This window comes from Cydia pomonella, chromosome 13 (assembly GCF_033807575.1).
Source record: "Cydia pomonella isolate Wapato2018A chromosome 13, ilCydPomo1, whole genome shotgun sequence".
NCBI classification, from domain to species: Eukaryota; Metazoa; Arthropoda; class Insecta; order Lepidoptera; family Tortricidae; genus Cydia; species Cydia pomonella.
This window is the reverse complement of record NC_084715.1, coordinates 408613-432451: the sequence shown is the minus strand read 5'-3', so window position 1 is coordinate 432451 and position 23839 is coordinate 408613. Positions and strand designations below refer to the sequence as shown.

The window sequence follows — 23839 nt, the reverse complement described above, 5'->3', positions numbered from 1 at the left end:
TTTTGACCACACAAAAAGTATGTAGCCACTGACCAATAATGTCTTTAATATCAGGTACCTCATTAAACACGTTAACTAATGGTCATATGCAAATAAGTTAACAAACCGAGTGTAAGTACACAAACAAACTTGACCTAGTGATCTTTGCTAAACCCACATTTTTATGAATGTGATTTGCATATTTTTCTTATTTAAGGAAGCTGTGTATTGGCATAAACCATGCCATTGATCGTAATAGGTATTATGATAATCTTTATACATGTTAGAAGATATGTGACGATTTTAGCTACTTTCACATACTAGTTGGTACAGTGGCTCCGCCCGCGTAGGGATACTGTGTCAGTTTAAACAAAAGTAAATTTTCAAAACGAAAGTTGTCTTTGTCCATACAATTTAATGAAAACCTACAGCTTGACCGTGAAAAACAAAAAAAGAAAAACACATAAAAAGACAGACAGGTAGAGTTATTAATATTGCATTTATAATAAGGTGATAGATTGATCGGTAGATTTATTTATTGGTACCTACTGATCATTCACCGTCGACCTTGATTAAATAATACAATTAATTTTCAAATGTATTACAAATTATATATAAAATGATTAAAATGAATTTAACTATGGATTAATGCATAACTCTTTTTTTTACACGATTAAAAATTAATTTATGCTAGTAAGACTATAAAACTATGTACCATTACAAATTAAGGATTCGCTCATTGCTTTATTAAACGTGAAGATATTTTCATTAGCATAATTTCCACCTTTTCTAAGATTTTTTATTTGTGCCATAAAAATTAAATCCATAAATATTTCCATTGACCCCACAAACCCGTCCCCTAGCACTACATCAAATGAACATGACCGTAATCTAAAAATAGCGATGTCTGAGACGCAGGATATGGGCGCGAGGATATTTCCAGCTGCAGTTGATTACATGATAACGATCATATATTACCTACGTTCATATTTGCAATGTCAAGGCCACTACCAATAAGTGGGAGTGAAATTACTAATTGACGATTCGTAATTTTATTTTGTCAGCACCAATCAGCGATAGCCGCTAACGCTGATTTATGCTCGCGGTCACGGTCGTGTCAAAATAAGAAAAACTTTTATCAAATTGCTAAAAGAGAATCAGCCTCCATGTTTAATAATACTTCTTCAATATTGTTGCAATTTCGGTATGTGTTGCGACTGTTGCGCTAAGCTCGTGAGGCTCTGAGTATATTATGTCTTACATATTCAACATTTTATTGAACTGTTACTTTATTCGAAATTAAACGTAAAAAAACTTTACTCGAGTAAAAGTTGTTTAAACGAACAGATTATTCTGCCAAATGAAATTCTTGGGTTACTAATGGATTACCAAGTTTTTTGCTATTATAATTTAACAAAAGACTTAAAAAATTATTTACATGTGTTTGTATAGTAGTTAACAAACTTAAAAACTAAATCTAAGAAAATGATTATATTATACGCCGCCAAATTAAAACGGGCTAAATACTCAAATCTGGAGCCAACCTTCGATTTTGTACCAGTAGCCGTTGAGACCAGTGGCCCTTGGTGCGCGGATGCTAAAAGATTCATAAGAAAGTTGGGTCAATGCCTCCAAGAAAAAAGTGGCGACCCCAGGTCCGGCGCATATTTGGTCCAGCATATTTCGTTGGCCGTCCAAAGAGGTAACGCCAGCAGCGTGCTGGGCACATTTACCCGGGTACCTGTCGACCCTAGTGTATAATATTGTAATTTTTTTAGATTTAGTTTTTAAGTTTTTTTATTGAATAATAGAATGCTCATAGATAATCCTTATCAGAAATAAATAACAGGCGAGGATTCCTTATAATATACCTTAGACCATTGTCTTTTTTACGTCTAACTCATGCATATGTAATGGTGTGTCGTGCACCTTTATTTGGAAATATAAATAAATAAATAAATATTATAGGACATTATTACACAAATTGACTAAGTCCCACAGTAAGCTCAATGAGGCTTGTGTTGACACAAGCCTCATTGAGCTTAAAAAGGTACTTAGACAACGATATATATAATATATAAATATTTATAAATACTTAAATACATAGAAAACACCCAAGACTCAGGAACAAATATCCATGCTCATCACACGAATAAATGCCCTTACCAGGATTTGAACCCGGGACCATCGGCTTCATAGGCAGGGTCACTATCCACGAAGCCAGACCGGTCGTCAAAATAACTACTACTAAATAATGTACTACTTTTTATAAGCCTACACTGAAAACGTTGAATACTCATAACTATCATTGTAATAGTCGGTATTTTTTGCTAGACGATTGCCTCATAGTTATCTAATTCAATGAGTGCGTGTTATGTACAAATTTAACGTGACGTGATCTATCAATCTTACCTCACTGTTGTGAGAGCTATTTGTTAAATAAAGACAGAGAGTTTTATTTTAAAGAATTGTTATTTCATTAAACTTATTTTCAAGAAACCAGTGCCTGCGCCAATTCTTGGGATTAGTTGCCAATTGGACCCCAGGCTCCCATGAGCCGTGGCAAAAATGCCGGGACAACGCGAGGAAGATGATGATGATGTTATTTCATTAAAGTGTATATGTTGGACCAGGCTAACCTCGCCCCCACTTTGACCTGACTAGTATGGTAGCCTCATTATAAACGTCATGTATTTATATATCAATTTGAAAGAAAAAAAAAATGTCGTTTATGTTGATATGTCACTTTATTATTGAAAAGTATGTACGTTCACGTCTGAAAATATAGTTATTGACGATAAAGTGCCAAAGATATGTATACACCTCAATATATGGGAAATAAGGTCGTGTATACATGTTTTTGGAACTTTGTTCGTATCGATATTTTCAGACGTGACTGTACAGAGTCAGATTGGTTCGGCTCTAGGAATTTACAACTCTATTACACATCACCTCAAGAAATAAAACACATACTCGTACAATGAAACAGCAACTCTTACGACAGAACGCTTAGCACCAGGAATTTCGTACGTTGACTCGCCAGTTCCTTTCTCTATCGCACGCGTATAAATATATTACTATCCCTCGCGCACAGTGTCATTGACCGCCGTCATCATTGGCGGGCCTCGCGGGACAGTCATATTTAATAGCGATAGCATCCTTTCTTAAAGCCAGCAACTTAAGAAAGTTTTACAAAAAAAAAATATCAAAATCAAGGTAGGTACAAACAGAACGAGTATCAGGTTAATATTGGGGTCAAAGCCTCGTAAACAGGATAATTCTGAGATTAAAGTCAATTGGATCGACAATGCATGTCGTTTGCCTTGGTCGTCAGGTAAAATATTACCTCGTTTAGAAGTATAAAGGTATTCAACGACAAACATTTCAAATTTCAATGCTTCATTCTCATTATTTTTACTATTATAGCTCGTAAGCGGTGTACAGTCGCCATCAGATATATCGGAGCTGCAGAGGTGCTCAATTATATATTAAAACGCACCCTAACGCCTTGACAATATGGCGTGTTTAGATATTTGTGAGCACTTTGGCCGCTCCGATATATCTGATGCCGACTGTACGTACTATTAACCTATCGAATATGGTTAGGTAGGACTAAGTAATGACTCTGTAAGCCCCCGCGATTAGCTTAAAAATTTAAATTAAGTTCTAAACAGTTGGTCGACCCTCAAAAAATTTTTTGTCGAATGGTCCCTTTAGCACTGAACGGTTACATACTCTTCTTCTACTTCCTCGCGTTGTCTCGGCATTTTGCCACGGGTCATGGGAGTCTGGGGTCCGCTTGGCAACTAATCCTGAGAATTGGCGCAGGCAATAGTTTTTACGAAAGCGACTGCCATCTAACCTTTCAACCCAGACGGTAAACTAGGCCTTATTGGGATTAGCCCGGTTACCTCACGATGTTTTCCTACACCGAAAAACGACTACACGAAACAATTACATACTACTCAACTGAATTAGAAGATCAGTTTTTTTACTTACACCTGAGTAAATTGATCCAGGCGTCTGGAACCTCAACTCATCATGTCAAGAACAAAAGGATTCAACCAAATCAAGAACCGGCACTTCTTAAATTATGAAATTGGTATTTAACTCATTTGTTATCATGCTGTCGTTTCTTTTCGTTAGATTTTGATAACATTTTGTAAATAATTAGATAAAGTTCCCTATCTGTACAATATACTGGGTGTGATTTAACTGCACTTACTCCTCAACTGTACAACATTTATTCAGCGACTTTTAAAAATAACTTGTTTTGATTTTAATTACACTTTAAATGTTATTCTAAGACGCAATGTATTGCCAATTTTGTTATGTTTAAAGCGTGACAAGCAACGTCAAAAACACTGATGATAGCTTACATTGAAAATAATATTTAATTTGTATAAAAAAGAGAATATCTAAAGACATCATAATTTTCAATAGTTATGTCGTTTGAGGAGTACAATACATGTTTTAATTATTTGCCCGTGTCACAGGCCACAACCGGTATGCGCAATTTCACCGTATGTACTAGAAAATGAACATCTGCTAAAACCTTATTAAACAAAGTTGCCACACAAGTACCTGTAATGTAGAACAGACACTGTCTCCCTCTACAATAAAGTACCGTACGTACGTATTGACGTACCTACAATACCTACATTCATAGGTCGATGTTCCTGTCTCTGGCAATTTTATAAATGTATACCACAAGATGACAAATCTAACAGGCTGTGATACAGTCAATTGAACATGCATACAGCTTATTACAAAGAGATTAAATCTACAATTAGTTAAAGAAGCGAGTTGAACATTACCTCTATTCGTGGCAACAAGTCTGCGATGATGGCATAGGTAAGTTGGTAAGCGATGTTTGCTAGGCAAAATCCTGTGATCCAACAATGAAACACGACTTTCTTTATACTTTCTTTATTGTTTTATTAGCTTGGTTAGTTTGTATAATGATAATGTAGATATGTCAAAACTAGAAAATGCTGTGGTTTTGGTCATGGTATATAAAAAAAATACTATAAAAGTTTTTTTTTTAAACTCTGCCGAATCAAATTTCAGATTGGATATTTTTGTTCTTTTATCCTCCTGAGACACCTTTTATGAATCTGTGGATGCGTGCAATAGCAAGGCTTAGTCTGCCAGTAGTTAATATAAACATTTTGAAAAATATTTTACCTAACTCAACCGCGCGTTCATTATAGAATGAACATCCTAAATATACCATGACTCGAGTCGAATAGGTTCATTGTTAATTTGAAGCAATTTGTCACACATATCCAATTGTGATTTAGCTGGAGCTAATTCAATTTGTCAGTGGTCATGCTTGGGTAGTCCTGGTAGCATTCAAACTGAACATATTAACTTGATTTGACAATGTTCGCACTATATAGATTTCATATTGTATGTAAAATCACGTCAGTGACAAACAAGCTCCGTGCAACATCATAAACCATTCATCACTCCGACAGCGGTAGGGCCTCGCTTAGTTTCTTGCAGGAGTCTTCTCGGCTAGGATATATAGCGAACCAGCGACAAAACTTCCACGCTGCGTTTATATCACACAAAACAACCGCGGGCTCAACTCGATTCGCTGTCCACGACCAGATCGGGTTGAGTCGCTCAACTGATCTTGTTGGAGCTGACTCAAGAGGAGTATTCCAGTGTGACGCGGAAGGAGTATCCTGGTCCTGGATTATCCTCAGGCTACCTTCCCCTATACAGCCTAATCGCTCTACTGCTCTAGAAGTATACAGCCCAAGTCTGGTTAAAAAAAACATAAACTCTAGGAATGTCGACGTTTTAAGAACCTGCACGTGCAGACTTCCTTTTTGAAGTACCTCATACTGTAGCCCTTCGAAAAAAACCCCGGCAGAGGTTTGATTTCATTACACAGCCCACAGGCGTAGCGTTTTTTTTATGATATAGGTGGCATAATGGTACGCGATTACCGCCGCCCATGGACAACCGCAACACCAGAGGGGTTATAAGTGCGTTGCCGCATTTAAGGTGGGTACGGTCTTTTCCTGAAGGTCGTGTCGGTTCGGAAATACCGCAGGCGACAGTTCATTCCTCAGTTTAGCTGTGTGAGACAGGAAGTTTCTGAAGAAACGCTCAGTTGAGGACTGCCAACCCAACCATCTAACTGTTTAAGTGGTGAGTTTGTGGTAGGAAATTCTTCTGGAACTGTTCAGTGCGCGAATTTTTAAGTTATCTGGTGGGTTTGAGTGTAGTGTAAGGCATGCCAAATCATTATCAAATTAAGTTACGATTTTAAAGTTCGAGGGCCTATTATGTCAAGGACTCAAGTTATAGTTTATTATACAAGGTAATGTGCGTATTGGCATGTAATGATGCTAAATGTATGGACGACCTTGGGCGTGATAATGGGTCTCTATTACAGAAAACTTGTAATAATAGGGTTATACGAGCCACATGCAACCGAAGTAATGATGCCGCAGTTTTCTGCATCAAGCGAAACAGCCGTATCAGCGTTCGGAAAATTAGTTTGAATTTGTACTTTATTGCGTAAAAATACAATACAATACAATGGCGTGAGTTTTTATACACAGGACAGTGTTATTATACTTATTATGAATCATCGAAAATCGCTGTGCTGTTAAATTACTGCGCTAATCATACAAAACAAAACTTTGGCAAACAATTTTTTGGAAGTGTTTATAAATAAAAATAAATCATCTTCAAGTTAGTGATTGGAACCTCCTTTTAAGCTTTAATATTGCCTGTGCCAGGGGAATAGAGGAATGCATTGAAATACATTTTGGTAGACCCGTCCGAGCCCTGATATTGGTTAATATTATATGAGTCTGCGCATTCAACCATCAGTTGAAGTGGTTTTCTGAAATAACTTGGCAAAAAAAACAAATTATGTTATTTAATATTTTTTATTCGCTCCACTGCCTACCTACTTTAAAAAATATAAACTGAAATAGACGTCATTTAAGTAAGGAAAATTGCCAATGCTTCAATGCTTCCAGTTCCGCTGAGATCTTACCAGCGCCAGCATTTTCGGGTCTTACGACCGACGCCATAACCTAGCTTTACGAGGACGTCATCCTTGTAGTGGTTTTCCCATTCGCAATCAGGGGTCTATAGCTCTGGAGTTGCAGTCGTTTATAGGCTACGGAGACTGCTCACTATTAGGCGGGCCAAATGCTTGTTTGTCACCGCTGTAGTATAAAAAAATAGGGGAAAGTTTATGTTAGAGAACAAATACAGTTCCTAAAGACGTTTTAACAGACATAACGCAAAGCAGACAGTGAAATCATTATAAATTTTGCTAAGAAATAGTATTTGCTATGGGATAAGGCGATGAGATTGTGGAAACAAACAGCTCATGACGAGACACATTTCATTTGTTCTTGTCACTGTTTGGTGAATTGTCACTGTGATTTGTACATTCCTTATTTATTTATTTTAATTTTTGTTAATCGGTAATTAATGAGTTCAGGAGATTGTTTTAGTGAAAATTCTTATTTAGGCGTAAGTATTTTCTAACATTTATAATTTATAGAAATAAGTAAAAGCTTAAGAAGCTGTCAACTGACCCAATGTCCTTGAAATTGATGTTACTTAAACAGTTTTTTAAGAAAGACTATTTGTTTTAGTCAAGTAAGAAAAATATATGTTCATATTAATTATATTTCAAAGACCGTGGTTGTACTCGATACATGATTGAACGAAATCGGCTCGATAGAAAATAATTGCAAAGATTGGTCTTAAACTCACAATTAAACGGTTCTATGTCTTTATTGTTTTGACTTATGGGTCTGCAATTAAAATCACAATTTCAAAACATTTATATCTAAACCGTGGTTGAGTAAAATATTACACTAATAATCCACTTTTTTTTATTTAAATATTTTTCTTATTATTCCCTTGCCCAGGCCCAGTAACATGCGACAGTGCTATCTCATTTACTCCGATAGAAATAGACAGTGTGCGCGCTTTAGGTATTGACAGCCTCTTAATTAGAGTAAAATTTACACAATCTTTCCTATATTTTTAAAACTGCGTCAATTGCCTACTACTTAATTAGGTACCAACTAACTTTTTCAAGACAACACGATTATAACCAAAAATACAGTAATGTTATAATTAGTTTGCATATTATGTAATGAGCAGTAAATTACGTGGCACTGCCTAGCGGTAAGGCATCCTATATGCGTCGCGTCGTCCCGTCTATACCTGAGGCTGTGGGTTCGACCCCAGCTCGTAATAATATTTTCTTGAAATTTCAGAAATCAGATCATTTTTTCGTAAATATATAATATTTATAAGACACTTAGGTTACAAAGGGTCAAACGGGACCCTATTACTGAGACTCCGCTGTCTGTCCGTCCGTCCGTCTGTCACCAGGCTGTATCTCATGAACCGTGATAGTTAGACAGTTGAAATTTTCACAGATGATGTATTTCTGTTGCCGCTATAACAACAAATACTAAAAAGTACGGAACCCTCGGTGGGCGAGTCCAACTCGCACTTGGTCGGTATTTTTATAAAATGGTTCGTCTCCTACCTGGACAAGTTTCCTAGACTACCCAGGATTCGTATAGGTATTATAATAGATAAAAAATTGGTTTTGCGATTAGGTCAAACCCACTGCAAACATGTATTTATAGACAGGACAGCTTTATAAATATTTATAAATGTGGTACCTGCTGTAGTTAGGTAAGTCCTCGCGCCAATGCACTAAATACGAAGGTAAACGTGTTATGTTATTTTTTATTGGTTTTTGATATAAAGAAACACTATTTCAAAGTGTTTATTTTTATCAAATAGGTATAAAATGCCGATATGTGTAGGTAGCTCATCGAATTTTAGAAAATATGTTTGATGTAGTGCTATATTTATGTATTATACAATTATCTGTGTATAGGCAACTGACTGTTGGTAGGCTATATGTCATTGTAATAAAGCTTAAGAAAATTCAACTAACTATCGACGACATTTATACCGACGATGGTACCTAAATGCAGCCCGATATTGGTTTTGATTATTTCGCTTTAGTAAACATGACATTAATTGCAACATCCGCAAGGTGTACCCCTTACATTTCATTAAAGTGTCAAAAGGGCCTCTACGTGTTGGTTTCGGCTTCGCGCACGCCTCCCAAAGGTCCGGAACACCATTGTTCCGTGATGGGAAAGACATTAATAAGACTCTTAATAAAAATAAGATCGGCAACACACATGTGACAGTGTGAAAGTATCGAAGTTGCAAGAATAAAGACATCAGTAACCGCTACCATGCGCGGGGCATTATTTACCGTGGCGTGATAAGTACTTATGTTAAGCCCCCGTAGCTTCGTGTTTTCTCACTCTCACTGAGCGCAAGCGTAAGCGAGATGGATGTGCATGCTCAAGACCGCGGATATCATGTTTTTGAATTTTAATTTGTTGTAAGTTTTAAAAAACCGGCCAAGGGCGAGGGTTCCGTGCAAAAAGTTACGGTTTTCGCAATTTTTCATTTATCTGTGCTATAAGACGTAGCTTCGTACCAAATTTCAAGATTCTGAGTTCACGGGAAGTACCCTGTAAGTTTTGATTCCCTTGCGAGTGTCGAAAATTTGCGGCATAAACGGCTGTATCTTTTGATTGCGTTGGCTTAGAAGTTTGATTTTTTCACAGCCCCAAGGGAGAGTAGACCTGGAGATTTGATATAAATTTCAGCTTGATGCCTCTACGCGTTCCCGAGAAAAAGGGCCTTGACAGACAGACAGACGGACGGACAACAAAGTGATCCTATAAGGGTTCCGTTTTTTCCTTTCGAGGTACGGAAGCGTAAAAATAATAAAGGAATTGCTGAATTACCTCGAATTTTTAGAAGCAATTTTCATATTTTAAGCTTTTGTGCATAAATTGTTACAAATTTTTAAAGTGCGTTTTAGACCTATGATCGTGTTTTTTTTTCCATCGCGCGAAAGTCAAAAAATCAGGATTTGAATCGCAGAAATATAATTAGCTAAATATTAAATGTATGGCAACCATATAATCAGCTAAAAAAGCGGTACGATTTTTCAAAAACTTTGCTCTCTGAACCTACGGCACCTTAATATGTCACGCTACTATACCATGACGTTGAGTCATCAGGAATTAGGATTTGTTTACATATATAGTGTATATTTATCACGGACGTATACTGATGCTGTGAGTGATGCTACATGTAAAAATAAGCGCTATACCTTTTAATGTTAGCAATAACAAATCTTCATGGAACTTTGCATTAACGCCTGAAAAGCCATCAATGGATTACGCAATTTACACATTACGCATACTTTGCCGCACATAAAGTGGGAAGGGGCATATTTTTTACATGTTCATTTTACAGCTGACGGTCTTTCCACCGCGATACAACCGGTTTATTAATTTAAAACAACATCTAAACTATCATCTGACAAAGTATCAGCCGGGAGGCGATGACTGACGAAATACGCTCCTGGCCCGCGGTCATACCGCCACCTACTGTAAATTTAGAATAATAAAACCCGCGCGACATGTCATTTTTTGAATTAAAAAAAAAATGTCTCGGAAAGCCTAGGTCTCCATTTTCAAGCATTAATAGCACACGCTGCGTACTAATTTGAAAAAAAAAAAGAGAAATAAGTATTTGTCTCTGAATATCGATAGAAAATTTGTACAAAAGTGAATCTAACCAGGCGAATGATAACAAACAGACACCGTCTAAATGGTGTAAATTTATCATTTTAATTTCAAAATTTTTAAGTGGCCTCCAGGTCAATAAACCAGTCGTGATTTTCTAACATTGATGTTTGATGTGAAGTGCGTTCTTTAGATATGATTTAATCTTTTCGCTATCTTCAAGTTTACACGCGAATTGAAGACGCGCCGACCGGTGGAAACAGCCTTAAACCACTTAGAAACATGCTTCTTGAGACACTCATAGAGAACAATGTAACATTTATTAGGTACATATATACACACTACACTTATTCTATTTATTTTAAATGTACCTATTTAATAATATGAACTCAATTCGTTCTTGAAGGAGTGACCATCAACAATAAAAGTCTGTGACCGTACCTAAATACCTTCAGTGTATCGCAAAATCTGCCTCAAGACAAGACACATAATAGCCCTAACAACACAATTCATCTCAAACCTCATTAAATTGCTTACCGTATCCTCGCGTAAACTTTAAGTTATAATGGTTTTCAAATGCCTGTTGGCTGTCTTAGATTCTCAAGTTCGAATCTCACCTAAAGCGACGATTTTTTCCTATAAAGATCAAGCCTTTCAACGTGATTTAATAGACATTTCTTCTTTCTCCAGATGGGCTGCGCGCGCATCCTCCACGTCCTCCGCCGGTGCAAGCGTCTCGACGATGGTGACAACTCGACGAAACTCGCCCGGTGTTTAGGGCTTCTAGACCTTACTGCCCTGGGTGTAGGCAGTACGTTGGGTCTTGGCGTTTACGTGCTAGCTGGGGCAGTGGCCAAGACGGTCGCCGGGCCCGCTGTGACGTTAAGCTTTTTGGTCGCTGCTATAGCGTCAGCTTTTGCTGGTAAGTTTCCATTTGATGAAGTTCCTCAAATTAAAAATTTGACCGACCGGTTTGGCCTAGTGGGTAGTGACCCTGCCTACGAAGCTGATGGTCCCGGGTTCAAATCCTGGTAAGGGCATTTATTCGTGTGATGAGCATGGATATTTGTTCCTGAGTCATGGGTGTTTTCTATGTATTTAAGTATTTATAAATATTTATATATTATATATATCGTTGTCTAAGTACCCTCAACACAAGCCTTATTGAGCTTACTGTGGGACTTGGTCAATTTGTGTAATAATGTCCTATATTAAAAAAAAAAAAAAAAAAGCCCAAAATGTAACGTGATTAAAAGCCCTAGATGTCGCATTTTTAAAGAGAAAGTGGTCATGATATGATATGATAGTCAAGCCAGTTGCGACAGTTGGTGCCCTAAGTAAGGAGTATTACTTTCAGTTAATACGAGTAAAGTAAGTTTTTTTAAGGTTTCAAGAATTTAAGGTACATCCGGGTAAGACCGGTCTATTTTTCGGAGAGTTAGAAGGACGTCACAAAAAAAAACAATATAATTATAGCTAATTCCAGATCTAAAGCAAAGAGAATAAGTTGGATATGTTGAAAACGTACGGTTTTTTATCATTAAAAACTAACTTTTGCAATTACGATCATACGATCTAACCTTCCATCCGATCTTACCCGGGTATACTTAATCTTTCACCACCTACCTTAAACGCTTAATATAACAGTGCAAGCAGTAATATAAATCTTAAAAGTGATATCATACCAAACAAACCGCTATCTTAATAACGGAAAGTGCGTAGCGGCTTAAAAGGCTTACAGTAATGCAGATACTTCACAAAATAATGTTATTGCGTCTTAAATACCATAAACACAGTCAATTAAGATAATTTTAAGAATTAGTTACAAAGTAATCTCGTAGCTGGATATGTTTTACATCGGATTCAAAAGTTGCCTGTCTACGTAGAGCACTTGCACTTGTCTATAAGACAGGTTGTACAGATTTTTCTAAATATTTCATTGAGCGTGAAACAAAAGAATATACAGGGTGATTCATGAGACGTGAGCAGGACTAAGCATACACAATCAGTAAATGTTAATGAACCGTTAATCATCATATTTAAGTAAAACAATCTCGCTTTATTTCTGTTATTTAACTTTTTGGGAAGGACAAATTTGATAATCTACAATCATGGACACCCTACAACACTTAATTAAGAAAGATAAAACCTCTTTAACCGTTATGACAGCAGTTTGATTATGAAGAAAACAAAATGTCACACTTTAGTGAGATACAATTTTTCTAAAGTAACCAGCAGCGGTATCATGGTCGTGTTTTTGTCACTTGTCATATCATACGTCACTTTCGCACTTACATATTTGTTAGAGCGTGACAGGTATGGTGACAAATGATAGACAACCGTCCATCTTAGCCCTGCAGATGACATTCAATTTGTCACTTGTTATGGATAAAACAAAGAGGGTGACCATACATGGCGTAAATAAATCAAAGCATTTTTTTTAACAGTAAAAAATAAAAGAACGTTAATCTCACAAATACTGGTACGAAACAGTTGCTTATAACATACTGAATGCTCAAGCTTGATCCTGCTCACGTCTCCTGAATAACCCTGTATTATGCACCCGAATATGTTATGCATACACCATAACCTGGAAATCTTAGTTATATAGGTAGCTCCATTTCGCGGCCGTCATTGTATTAAGGCCATACGATCAGGGCCGAGAAATGGAACGATATAACTAAGATTTTAAGCCTTAGACTCTTCCGCGTCCTTTCCGTATTCCAAAAGTACGGGCTACGCTACGGTAATACAGCCGAATCTCTCAGTTAAGAGACTCCATCTTTACACTATATAACTCCTCTTTCCAACAGGTCTTTGCTACGCCGAGTTCGCGTCCCGAGTGCCCAAAGCGGGCTCCGCATATGTGTATAGCTACGTCAGCGTCGGCGAGTTCGTTGGCTTCACCATTGGATGGAACCTCATTTTGGAGTACGTGATAGGAACCGCTAGCGTGGCAAAGGTAAGCAACTCTCAACATTGTACTTAAATAAGGTAAATATGTCGTGAATATCTTGATGATTAGGCCAGGGGTCTTCAAAATATGGCAAGCTGGTCACATGCTGAATCCGGCCCTCAGAAAGACAGAGGACGGACAGGCGTGATTTACGTTAGCGACAGTGGTTAAAGTTTTGTCCAGTGTAAAGTGCAGTTTGGCCGTTGATTCTAAAAGTTTGGAGCCTCCTTAGAATTAGATAAATGAACCTATTACTGTAAAACTTAAAAGAGAAATGAGGTAACTAATATGTATGAAATGCATACAGAGTTACTGCGTTTCAACTTTTGAGAAGCAGTGTGACATACCTGGTTTTTTAAAGTATAAGATATACTTTTTATTACTGTGATTTTAAAGCGGTGTTTAATATTTCAGGGCATGGCAAACTACATTGACAGCCTGACGAACAACAGCATGGCGCGGGCGATGACTGAGTGGGCACCCATGCACGTCGGGTTCATGGGAGAGTATCCGGACTTCTTCGCGTTTGCGCTGGTTCTGATGATTACTTGTAAGTACATTTAATGTTAAAAGGCATGGCGAAGTACATGAACAGCCTGACGAATAACAGCATGGCGCGGGCGATGACTGATGTCAGAGTGGAAGGAAAATCCTCTATATTTTTTTATCACGATATAACACTCCGCTGTAGTCTACCTCTCTTGTAGTCTGTGACTTAAAGACATATTCTGCTCCAGAAATGTTTTATGGTATTCATACACACGCAATTGCTATCTTCCTGGGTCCTATAATTACTTAATTAGATTTCAATGATGGTATTTTGTTACAGTACTGCTGGCAGTGGGAGTGAAAGAGTCTACGAAACTCAACAACGTGTTCACGGCTCTCAATATGCTGACTGTCATAATTGTCATCGTTGCTGGAGCCGTCAAGAGTAAGTATACCTAGATAGATATTAATTTCCTAACGCTATACCATACAGACGAAACTTTATCTAGTGTTCACTAGAACCTTAATGCCGTTGTATAATGATCGCACCCGTTGTATATTAGTATAATGAAATAAATAAATCAAAAGTAATTTACTGTCGCAAAAAAATAGAACATACAGCAACATAACACACGCACAATAAGGACAATAGGGTGTACTTATAAGTCCAGTAGGGTTGTTGACTGTATTACGCAATATACATATATATAACGTCGTGTATGATTAGCACAAAAATGAGAAAAAAAGCGGCCAAGTGCGAGTCGGACTCGCCCATGAAGGGTTCCGTACCATTTATGGCATATTAAAAAAAACTACTTACTAGATCTCGTTCAAACCAATTTTCGGTGGAAGTTTGCATGGTAATGTATATCATATATAAAAAAAAAAAAAGCGCTGGTGGCCTAGCGGTAAGAGCGTGCGACTTGCAATCCGGAGGTCGCGGGTTCAAACCCTGGCTCGTACCAATGAGTTTTTCGGAACTTACGTACGAAATATCATTTGATATTTACCAGTCGCTTTTCGGTGAAGGAAAACATCGTGAGGAAACCGGACTAATCCCAACAAGGCCTAGTTTACCCCTCTGGGTTGGAAGGTCAGATGGCAGTCGCTTTCGTAAAAACTAGTGCCTACGCCAAATCTTGGGATTAGTTGTCAAGCGGACCCCAGGCTCCCATGAGCCGTGGCAAAATGCCGGGACAACGCGAGGAAGAAGAGTATATCATATATTTTTTTTAGATTTTTCATTCTGTTATTTTAGAAGTTACGGGGGGGGGGGGGGACACATTTTACCACTTTGGAAGTGTCTCTCGCGCAAACTATTCAGCTTACAAAAAAATGATATTAGAAACCTCAATATCATTTTTAAAGACCTATCCATAGATACCCCACACGTATGGGTTTGATGAAAAAAGATTTTTTGAGTTTCAGTTCTAAATATGGGGAACCCCCAAAATTTATTGTTTTTTTTCTAATTTTGTGTAAACATCCTAATGCGGTTCATAGAATATATCTACTTACCAAGTTTGAACAGTATAGCTCTTATAGTTTCGGAAAAAAGTGGCGGTGACATAATCGGACAGACAGACGGACATGACGAATCTATAAGGGTTCCGTTTTTTTGCCATTTGGCTACGGAACCCTAAAAAGAGATGAACCTGACGTCGTAGAAGAAACCACGCTCCAAAAGTATCTGCCACCCTGTTTTTTTTTTCATATAAAGACATATAATACCGATGACAGGGTCGAGTGGAGAAAGTAGGACACCAAAGTAGGCGAATAAAAAAAGAAAGAGACATATATTTTTTTTAAGCTGATACGTATATATTTTCGACGCGTAGTCGTATCAGTTACTTTTGATGCTGACTGTACTATTATGTTATCTGTTTTTTAATCCGAAGATTCGGAAGTCAACGAATACTCCGTACAGTAAGTAACAATCCGGCTTACAGACCTTTGGAGCGCATTCATAGTAATTTTAGTCAAAACCAACTAAATTTTAAATTGTCATTTTTATTTGCGTCTAGACGTGTAGAGGTTAAGATTAAATGGCTGATTTATAAAACGTAAAATACTCAACATCCCATTCTCACAGGCGACATAGCCAACTGGCGCATCAAGCTGGAAGACATCCCCGAGGAATACCGCGACAAGGCCGGCGCGGGCGGCTTCATGCCCTGGGGCATTGCCGGCGTCATGGCCGGCGCTGCTAAATGCTTCTTCGGTTTCGTTGGCTTCGACTGCGTGGCTACGACTGGCGAAGAAGCGAAAAATCCGAAAAGGGATATACCGCTGTCAATTGTCATGTCGCTGGTGGTGATTTTCGTGTCTTACTTCAGCATCGCGACCGTATTGACTATGATGTGGCCGTATTACCTGCAGGTTAGTTGTCTAAAAATATACAAGAAACTACACATATCATCAGTTGATCATATATCACGTGTGATATCTGCAGTTCCAATCATGTAGGTATTCGTCAAACAAGACGATGAGTTGATAACTGAGTCCGTATTTTTCTACTGGTCTTGGTAAGTGTGAAAGAAAGGCATAATGGCTTTTTCTACATTAATACAGAGTACAAAATTAATTGGCGATCTCTGAAATTCCAATAAGGTAGTTAGCACAGACGACCTTGTTCAGAGATGAACGTTTTTTATCGCAACCGTGACAAACGAGATGATCTACATTAACGATGTTTTTATTTCCTCAAGGTAACCGTTTTTATGACTCGACAGTTGTCATTTGTTTTTGTAAGGCAATAACTGGGACTGCCCATTTTTTTGACCGTAAAAGGACTTAATGACTTATTATGGCTCTTTCTTGCGAGTATTTGTAGAGAACGTGCAGTTTTGAAGGCCTGGGGGCCTTCCACAAAAAAGTCTTTGTTGGAGACGTGACACGTATGGCAGCTACCTTAATAACCAGCAGAACTCCTTCGTGTCATCCACGATGACGCGCAAATTTGTCAAATCTAACCTTTAATAATATAACAATACGAGTCAAGGTTCGCGTCATGGTGAATAACACGATCTATACATACCGTTCAATTTAAAGCCAAGTTATCCAACGTTATCGTGCCAAATATTGGCTTCTTAGCTTTGTCAGAAGTGTAAAAAAATTGCGTCACGTACCCAACACTTTTCTCGAATGCTCCTCTGCCGGTTCTGGCCTCGAACGTCCAATTCTCTGAACGACCAATCCCACATTGTGACCTAAAATGTAAGCTTAAACTTGACATTGACACTTCACGCCAATATCTTTACTGTGCTGCCTACAGTTCAAGAACGCTCCCTTGCACGTTGTAGGTTTTTGGCTTAAATTAGACACTTAAATAACTTTTGCTGCTGTCTCCTAAAATTCATACACACTCCCTATTTAAATTCTAAAACTCAAGTTTTGTAGAGCAGATGTAAAGCGATGGCAACTTACAAAAAATACTTGTAGCTGAAATGCCTGTAATAGTAATACTGACGCCGTTTTCCTAGCCAAACCAAACCATCATCTTCCTAGCGTTGTTCCGGCTTTATGCCACAACACGTGGGAAGGGAGTTGGCGTCGTTTTACTCATAAATATGTAACCTATAAAATTATGTTCTTTCCAGGATGCGGACGCGCCCTTCCCTCACGTGTTCACCGAGGCCGGCCTCCCCGTCATCAAATGGATCGTGACCATCGGTGCCATCTTTGCTCTCTGCACCAGCCTGCTCGGTGCCATGTTTCCCTTGCCAAGAGTACTGTATGCTATGGGTAGCGATGGTGTGCTGTTCAGGCCTTTAGCGACCATCCATGGGTGGACCAAAACACCTTTATTGGCGACTTTCCTCAGTGGCTTATTGTCAGGTAAGCATAATATTCGTCAATTGGCGCTACACATGACGCCATGTTTCCTCTACCAAGAGGTCTGTATGTCATGGGCCGCGATGGGGTTCAGGCCTTTGGTGACATCCACGAATTGGACTAAGATATCCCTTCTTGCTACATTCCTGAGCGGGTATAGTTGATTCAAAGATCTCCTACTTGAAATTATAATACCTACTTATATTTTACTATTAGTATGCTCTCTCTCTTGAGGTTTGCAAGTTTTTTGGGATGTATCTTCTATTCATGTGTGTTTTTTTCCAATCTATTTCGTTGGGTGTCTTCACACACATACTATACCTGTATAGGTATTGTACCTACTAAATACGTATTATCAACTTGTTTATTGCAGCGGTGATGGCAGCGTTGTTCAACCTCAACCAGCTAATCGACATGATGTCTATCGGCACCCTGCTGGCTTACACCATCGTTGCCACCAGTGTCCTCATTCTAAGGTAATCCTTAAACTTGCACTGATGCTATGAGTGCTTATTCATGGGCGTGGGCAAGTACAGGCAGGGGGTCTGCCCCCCTAGAGTTAAAATTTTACATGCCCCTCAGCGGCGTCGCCCTCCGCCCCCTAGGCCTCCGGCGATATCAGCTTGCCACCCCCCCCCCCTAGTTCACAAGCTAGCTACGCCCTTGTGCTTATTTCCTTCATTAGCTCTGTGAAGAAAAGACGTGTACTGACGCGCGTGGTGACAGCCCAAACTTTACGATTACACCGCACATGAGCGATTACTTCCACAAGTCCTTTCATTACACGGTTATTAGGTGCATAGATCGGCTGTGTGACTCATTTACTAACTTTCGTATTAATGACGTATTCCAGATATGAACAGGAGCCAGACCTCTCCATCACCAGCATGAAGCCCGTGCCAGAGACGCCGTACTCCGTGGCCAAGCAGAGCTTCAACCTGCTCGGTCTCAAGAGGCCTACAAACTTGTCATCCTCCATCGCCAAGTCTTCCATTATTATACTATGTGAGTACTACTTACTCCAAACAGAGATTCAACCTTCACTTTACTTGTTGGCTTGTTTTGCTACATCCTCCATCATTATACTGTGTTAGTAACATCGAGGCCAATCAGAGGCTTCAACCTTCTCGGCCTCAAGAGGCATTTAAAACTTATCAGCCTCTCCATCTCAATCTACATCGCCAAATCCATTATTATACCATATAAGTAAATCTTCGCGGCCCAGTTTTTAAGTCTCAATATGTATTTCTCCACAAATCCATTAAACCTACATACGTTTGTTAGATTATTTTCCCTAATGTACCGACAAATATAGTCGCAAAATTCAATTCTGCAGCTCGCTATTTACTTGTTTTGCTAGAGATATTCCAATGGATAATAAATCACAATCTATTGTTTGTTACAGTCGTCCTAGCTCTGATAACGTGCAGTCTTCTAACTTACGAGCACGGAGGCGCGCTGGACGCGGCGCTGGGAGCTTTAGGAGCTGCCCTTCTAGTGCTGCTAATAATTCTGTATCGACAGCCGAGACAGAGTACAGCGCATCTTAGCTTCAAAGTAAGTCCTATAACAGCTTCTAACGCCCTTCTTTCTTACGCTGCTTTTCTGGAAGAACTACGCATTACGTAACTACTTTACTAAAAGAACTACGCATTACGTAACTACTTTACCAAAATACCTACGCATTATCAATATAAGCTACATTTACTATGGCTAAATTAAAGAATAAAAGACTTAATTTTCACTTTCAACGTGATTAACCCTCTTTTAGTATTTATGAATGCAATTTAAACCTTCATTCATTCTCATAAATTATATAGTGCTATTTCGAAGCAAGTGATCTTCTTTTGGTCGCTCGTCTTTTTGATATCATACAAGGGATTTTTTCATACAAGATAGGTTTATTTTGGTAAGGAATAGTCAAGCCTCTCAGTGGGTCACCAATTGTAATGAGTACTTTATAAGGTTTTTGCTTATATATGATTGTTATTTTTTTACTGTTTATCAGGTGCCCCTCGTACCGCTGGTTCCGTACCTGAGCGTGTGTATGAACGTGTATCTGATGGTGCAGTTGGACTATCAGACCTGGGTGCGCTTCATCGTGTGGCTGGTTATAGGTGAGTTGTATATAATAGATATAGAAAGCGTGCATGAACTGTAGAGACAGATGCCCCCTGTCAGTTGCAAGTTTAAATGACAACTTTAAGTTTTATTTAGACCACATTTGGCAGACTCATGACGTGCAAGACAGCGTTATATAAATGCGCAAAAGGGCTTGTGCTATAATCCCCACGCAGGCCCAATGCGGGTTGTGGACTTCACATACACCTTTGAATTTATGCAGGATTCCTCACGACGTTTTCCTTCACCGTAAAGCCAGTGGTAAATATCAAATGATATTTCGTACATAAGTTCCGAATTTGACTCCGTCAGGATTTGGATCCGTGACCTCTGGATTGATAGTCGGACGTCAGAGCGCTTCTTATTGGCATCAACTTTTAATATCAAGTTTATATTTTCTCGTTATTCATATCTTAATTTAATTTTATAGCTTAATTATTAACTCTTCGGCCTGTAGTCCTCAAATTCTAAACGGCGTCTAGATTCTATGAACGAACTAGAAATCAGTTTCCGGGTCCATTTGACATTTAACTTTTTTCCAGGATACGCAATATATTTCTTCTACGGCGTGAGGAACAGTTCTCTGAACGAGACTAGTGTGCCCACGAGCAACGGGAAATCCGAGGACAAACAGGTGACCACCAAGTTCTGATCGAGGGACTACTTAGGACTTTATACTTTTGGGACCTTTTCACGTAGACTTTTTAGGATAATAATGTAGAAGTTTTCTATCCTGTTTCTACAAGGTTGGAAAAGATATGCATACCTGTAGGTATGTTAGTAATGTAAGCGCCACTTGCACCATCCCACTAACCCGGAGTTAACCGGTTAAACCGTTAACCCAGTGTCAATTTGTACGGGTAACCATGGTCACTCCAGGTTTAACCAGTTAACCGGGTTAGTGGGATGGTGCAAATGGCCCTAAATGTGTTAAAGGGTGAATAAACATAAATTACTATAATATAACGTAAAGGCGGGATTCCACCAGTGTGCGGCACGAGCTTTTTTATACTGAATATGCTTGTACTGCACACTGGTGGAATCCTGCCTTAACGGCACCAGTAATGGACAAGGATTGTATTTAAAAAAAACCATTAGTTCTTATTTTAAAGCACAATTCATTTGTAAAACAAAATAAAATAACGTCTTGAATTAATTGATAATCATTGAACTGCTGTGTAATTTGGTTTTTTGTAGGATTAGAAAGAATTACAGAAGTAAGCACGATGTTAAAAATCAGGCACTTTATGCAGTAATATTTGAAAGTAAATAATAAATCGTGTTACTTGAGATTATTTCATTATTATCCCGGATAAAGTGCCTTACAAGCTCCTCATAATTACTTGTCCGTAACATCTTTCCTTGCAATAAATTTATAGTAGTAGTAGTAATAGTAGTAAAACTCTTTATTGTACAGGAATGAAAATAAAACACTCATAATTTAACATTTGTTGTAGTGTCCAACATTGGTGCCGTTACCTTAAGTGAATTATTAACAGTGCTTGACAAGGGATGATTAAGTATTTCTAAGGAATTTAGAATAGATACTGTTTTAAATTGAAACTGTGACAATATGAATGAATCAGCTTAATAATTAGGTATATTAGTTCTAGTTCTCAGGTACGGTCGCGGAAATTGATTCCTTAGCAACTTGCGGTTCAAGTAAATTTGGCTGTACATACTTATGGTAAGAACTGTCCATTGTAACGTGACACGTTAACTGCTAAAGAATCAATTTCCTCGACTGTACATACCATATCAGTTTAACTTTCGAAAAGGGAATAAAAACGCAAGTAAATATGCCTTTATAATATTAGGATCTTGGAAATAACCCTCGCATAAAAATCGTATAAGAATATCTTATCAATCAGTAGATCCATTCATATTATCAAAGAGAATTTGAAATAGAGGTGGATTGTCAAAGAAACTTTGTAGCCACAGTAAATTTACTGCCATCTTTCGACACATGATTAAAACTTTTAGAACACCATTTGACTTTGATCCTTATTCTTTCACTGATGTGTCAAAAGGTTGCGCCATTTAATAGATCAAAGGCCAAAGGTATGACGCCACAACCTTTAGCCGATGCCCGGTAATATCAGTGAAAGAATACAAATACAATAAAAAAATACAAAATTCTTTATTCAACAAAAACACGTAAATTATAATCAAAGGGATGGAGTCTCCCTGTAAGCAAAAGAAATGCTTGTGTTGGGAGACACCGCTTTTCCTTTGGTAACTTGAGGTAATCCTGAGATTATGCAGAATAAAGATAAAACTCAAATGGAGTTCTAGAAGTGTTAATAATGTGTCGAAAAAAGGGCAGTAAATTTACTGTGGATACAAAGTTTTCTTTGACAATCGACCTCTATTTCAAATTCTCTTTGATATTATGGATCGCTTTTTGTCTACACTTCTTCAGGAATAGACTCACGCGAAATAAGTATAATTATTACTAGTGGTCCTTAATTGTATCCATAGCGTTAAAGTTCATTTCATTCAAGTCTTGCCATTCAACGTACTGGATTTCTCATGTACATTATCGTCAGCATTCTAATTTTTTCGCATTTAATTCCGAAAAACATGGAAACATTGTATCGAAATTGTGGCACAATTTTTCTTCTGTAATATGTCGGTATTACAAGTGCTTTGAATAAATGCTGACATGAAACGCATTAAAGATAAATTAATATCATACATTAAATTGAACACTTAAAAAAAGGTTCATACAAATTACGTCACTATTTATTAATGTAGTTGTAGGTAGTATTTTTTTTTTATTAATTAATATTGGACCTTAATATAATTATGAGATTAGTTGCTCCTAGCTTTGGACATCAACTATTCTGTGACAATAATAGTCATTAAATGACTTTATATTTTAATTACTTAATTATATATTTTATAAAAATGTGTTGTGATCGTAAGTGTGTTTGTGATAGTAATGGTAAGAATCATGTGATCATTAAATTATAATGATAATAATTAACTAGAATAATTTAACAAACTGTGATTTGATAAAGTCGAAAATTAATAAATATTATGTGAATTGAATGTTTTTATTTATTTCTGGATATCAACGGCAAGTACGAAAAATATCTGAGATAATATTTTAGTAAAGCCATAGATCATATATTTTTGCTCGTTCCATGTGCAAAATTCTTACACAAATTGACATGTCCTACGGTAATATAAGATCAACGGCCCGATTCGAATAATTAAGACACGTTTAAGATCTTGGAAAGATATTTAAAAGATCGATAACTAAACAGCATGTCAAAATTGACGTTTATTTCGATTCCGCTATGATCCCAATAAGATCTATCTACGATATTTCCACCGTCAGTGACATTGGTTGCCTGAATCGAGCTGCTTCTGTCAATTTATGTTTGAAGTTTACTAATAACATTTGATTTTTTTGTACAAATATATAAAAAAAATATATTTGAAATTGATCTAAACTCACCTTTTCCTTTTTTGGCCTCATAAATATATCCCTATTCGTGAACGTCGATCCTTGCGTATTCTCTGCACTTTGTTTTGAATTTTATTTGATCCTTCAGCCCCTGATTACCTTCGTTCCAAATTCAAATTAGTTACTCCACGCCCCGGCACCGATCTCCGAACCTCCCGTAGCCTTCAACTTATTGTCCCTCGACATCGTACAGGTTTCATGTCGAATTCCTTCAACATTCAGGCAATCCGGCTGTGGAATGATCTTCCTCTCTCTATGAGACAAGTCCAGAACAAATTCTCCTTCAAGCGCATGTTGCGCAAGCATCTGTTTGACAAGGTTCAAAGGTCGTCCTCATGATGTTTCACAATGGGT

The 23839-nt window shown here is 37.8% G+C and overlaps 1 protein-coding gene across 2 annotated transcripts in view; it reads left to right on the top strand.

Moving 5' to 3' along the window:
* Positions 1–20765, top strand: part of LOC133523949 (cationic amino acid transporter 3) — a 50819-nt gene extending 30054 nt beyond the window's left edge. Inside the window, exons 1-12 of one of the 2 annotated variants that reach the window (XM_061859673.1) lie at positions 7010–7491; positions 11301–11532; positions 13424–13572; positions 13981–14116; positions 14396–14500; positions 16148–16434; positions 17655–17892; positions 18263–18365; positions 18743–18894; positions 19295–19446; positions 19898–20006; positions 20553–20765. In XM_061859673.1, coding sequence (XP_061715657.1) covers positions 7450–7491; positions 11301–11532; positions 13424–13572; positions 13981–14116; positions 14396–14500; positions 16148–16434; positions 17655–17892; positions 18263–18365; positions 18743–18894; positions 19295–19446; positions 19898–20006; positions 20553–20662 — 1815 coding nt within the window. In that variant the 5' untranslated portion in view covers positions 7010–7449 and the 3' untranslated portion in view covers positions 20663–20765. Of the gene's footprint in view, positions 1–7009; positions 7492–11300; positions 11533–13423; positions 13573–13980; positions 14117–14395; positions 14501–16147; positions 16435–17654; positions 17893–18262; positions 18366–18742; positions 18895–19294; positions 19447–19897; positions 20007–20552 lie in introns of those variants that run through there. The other variant, XM_061859674.1, reaches the window with a different exon arrangement.
* Positions 20766–23839: the final 3074 nt, after the last annotated feature.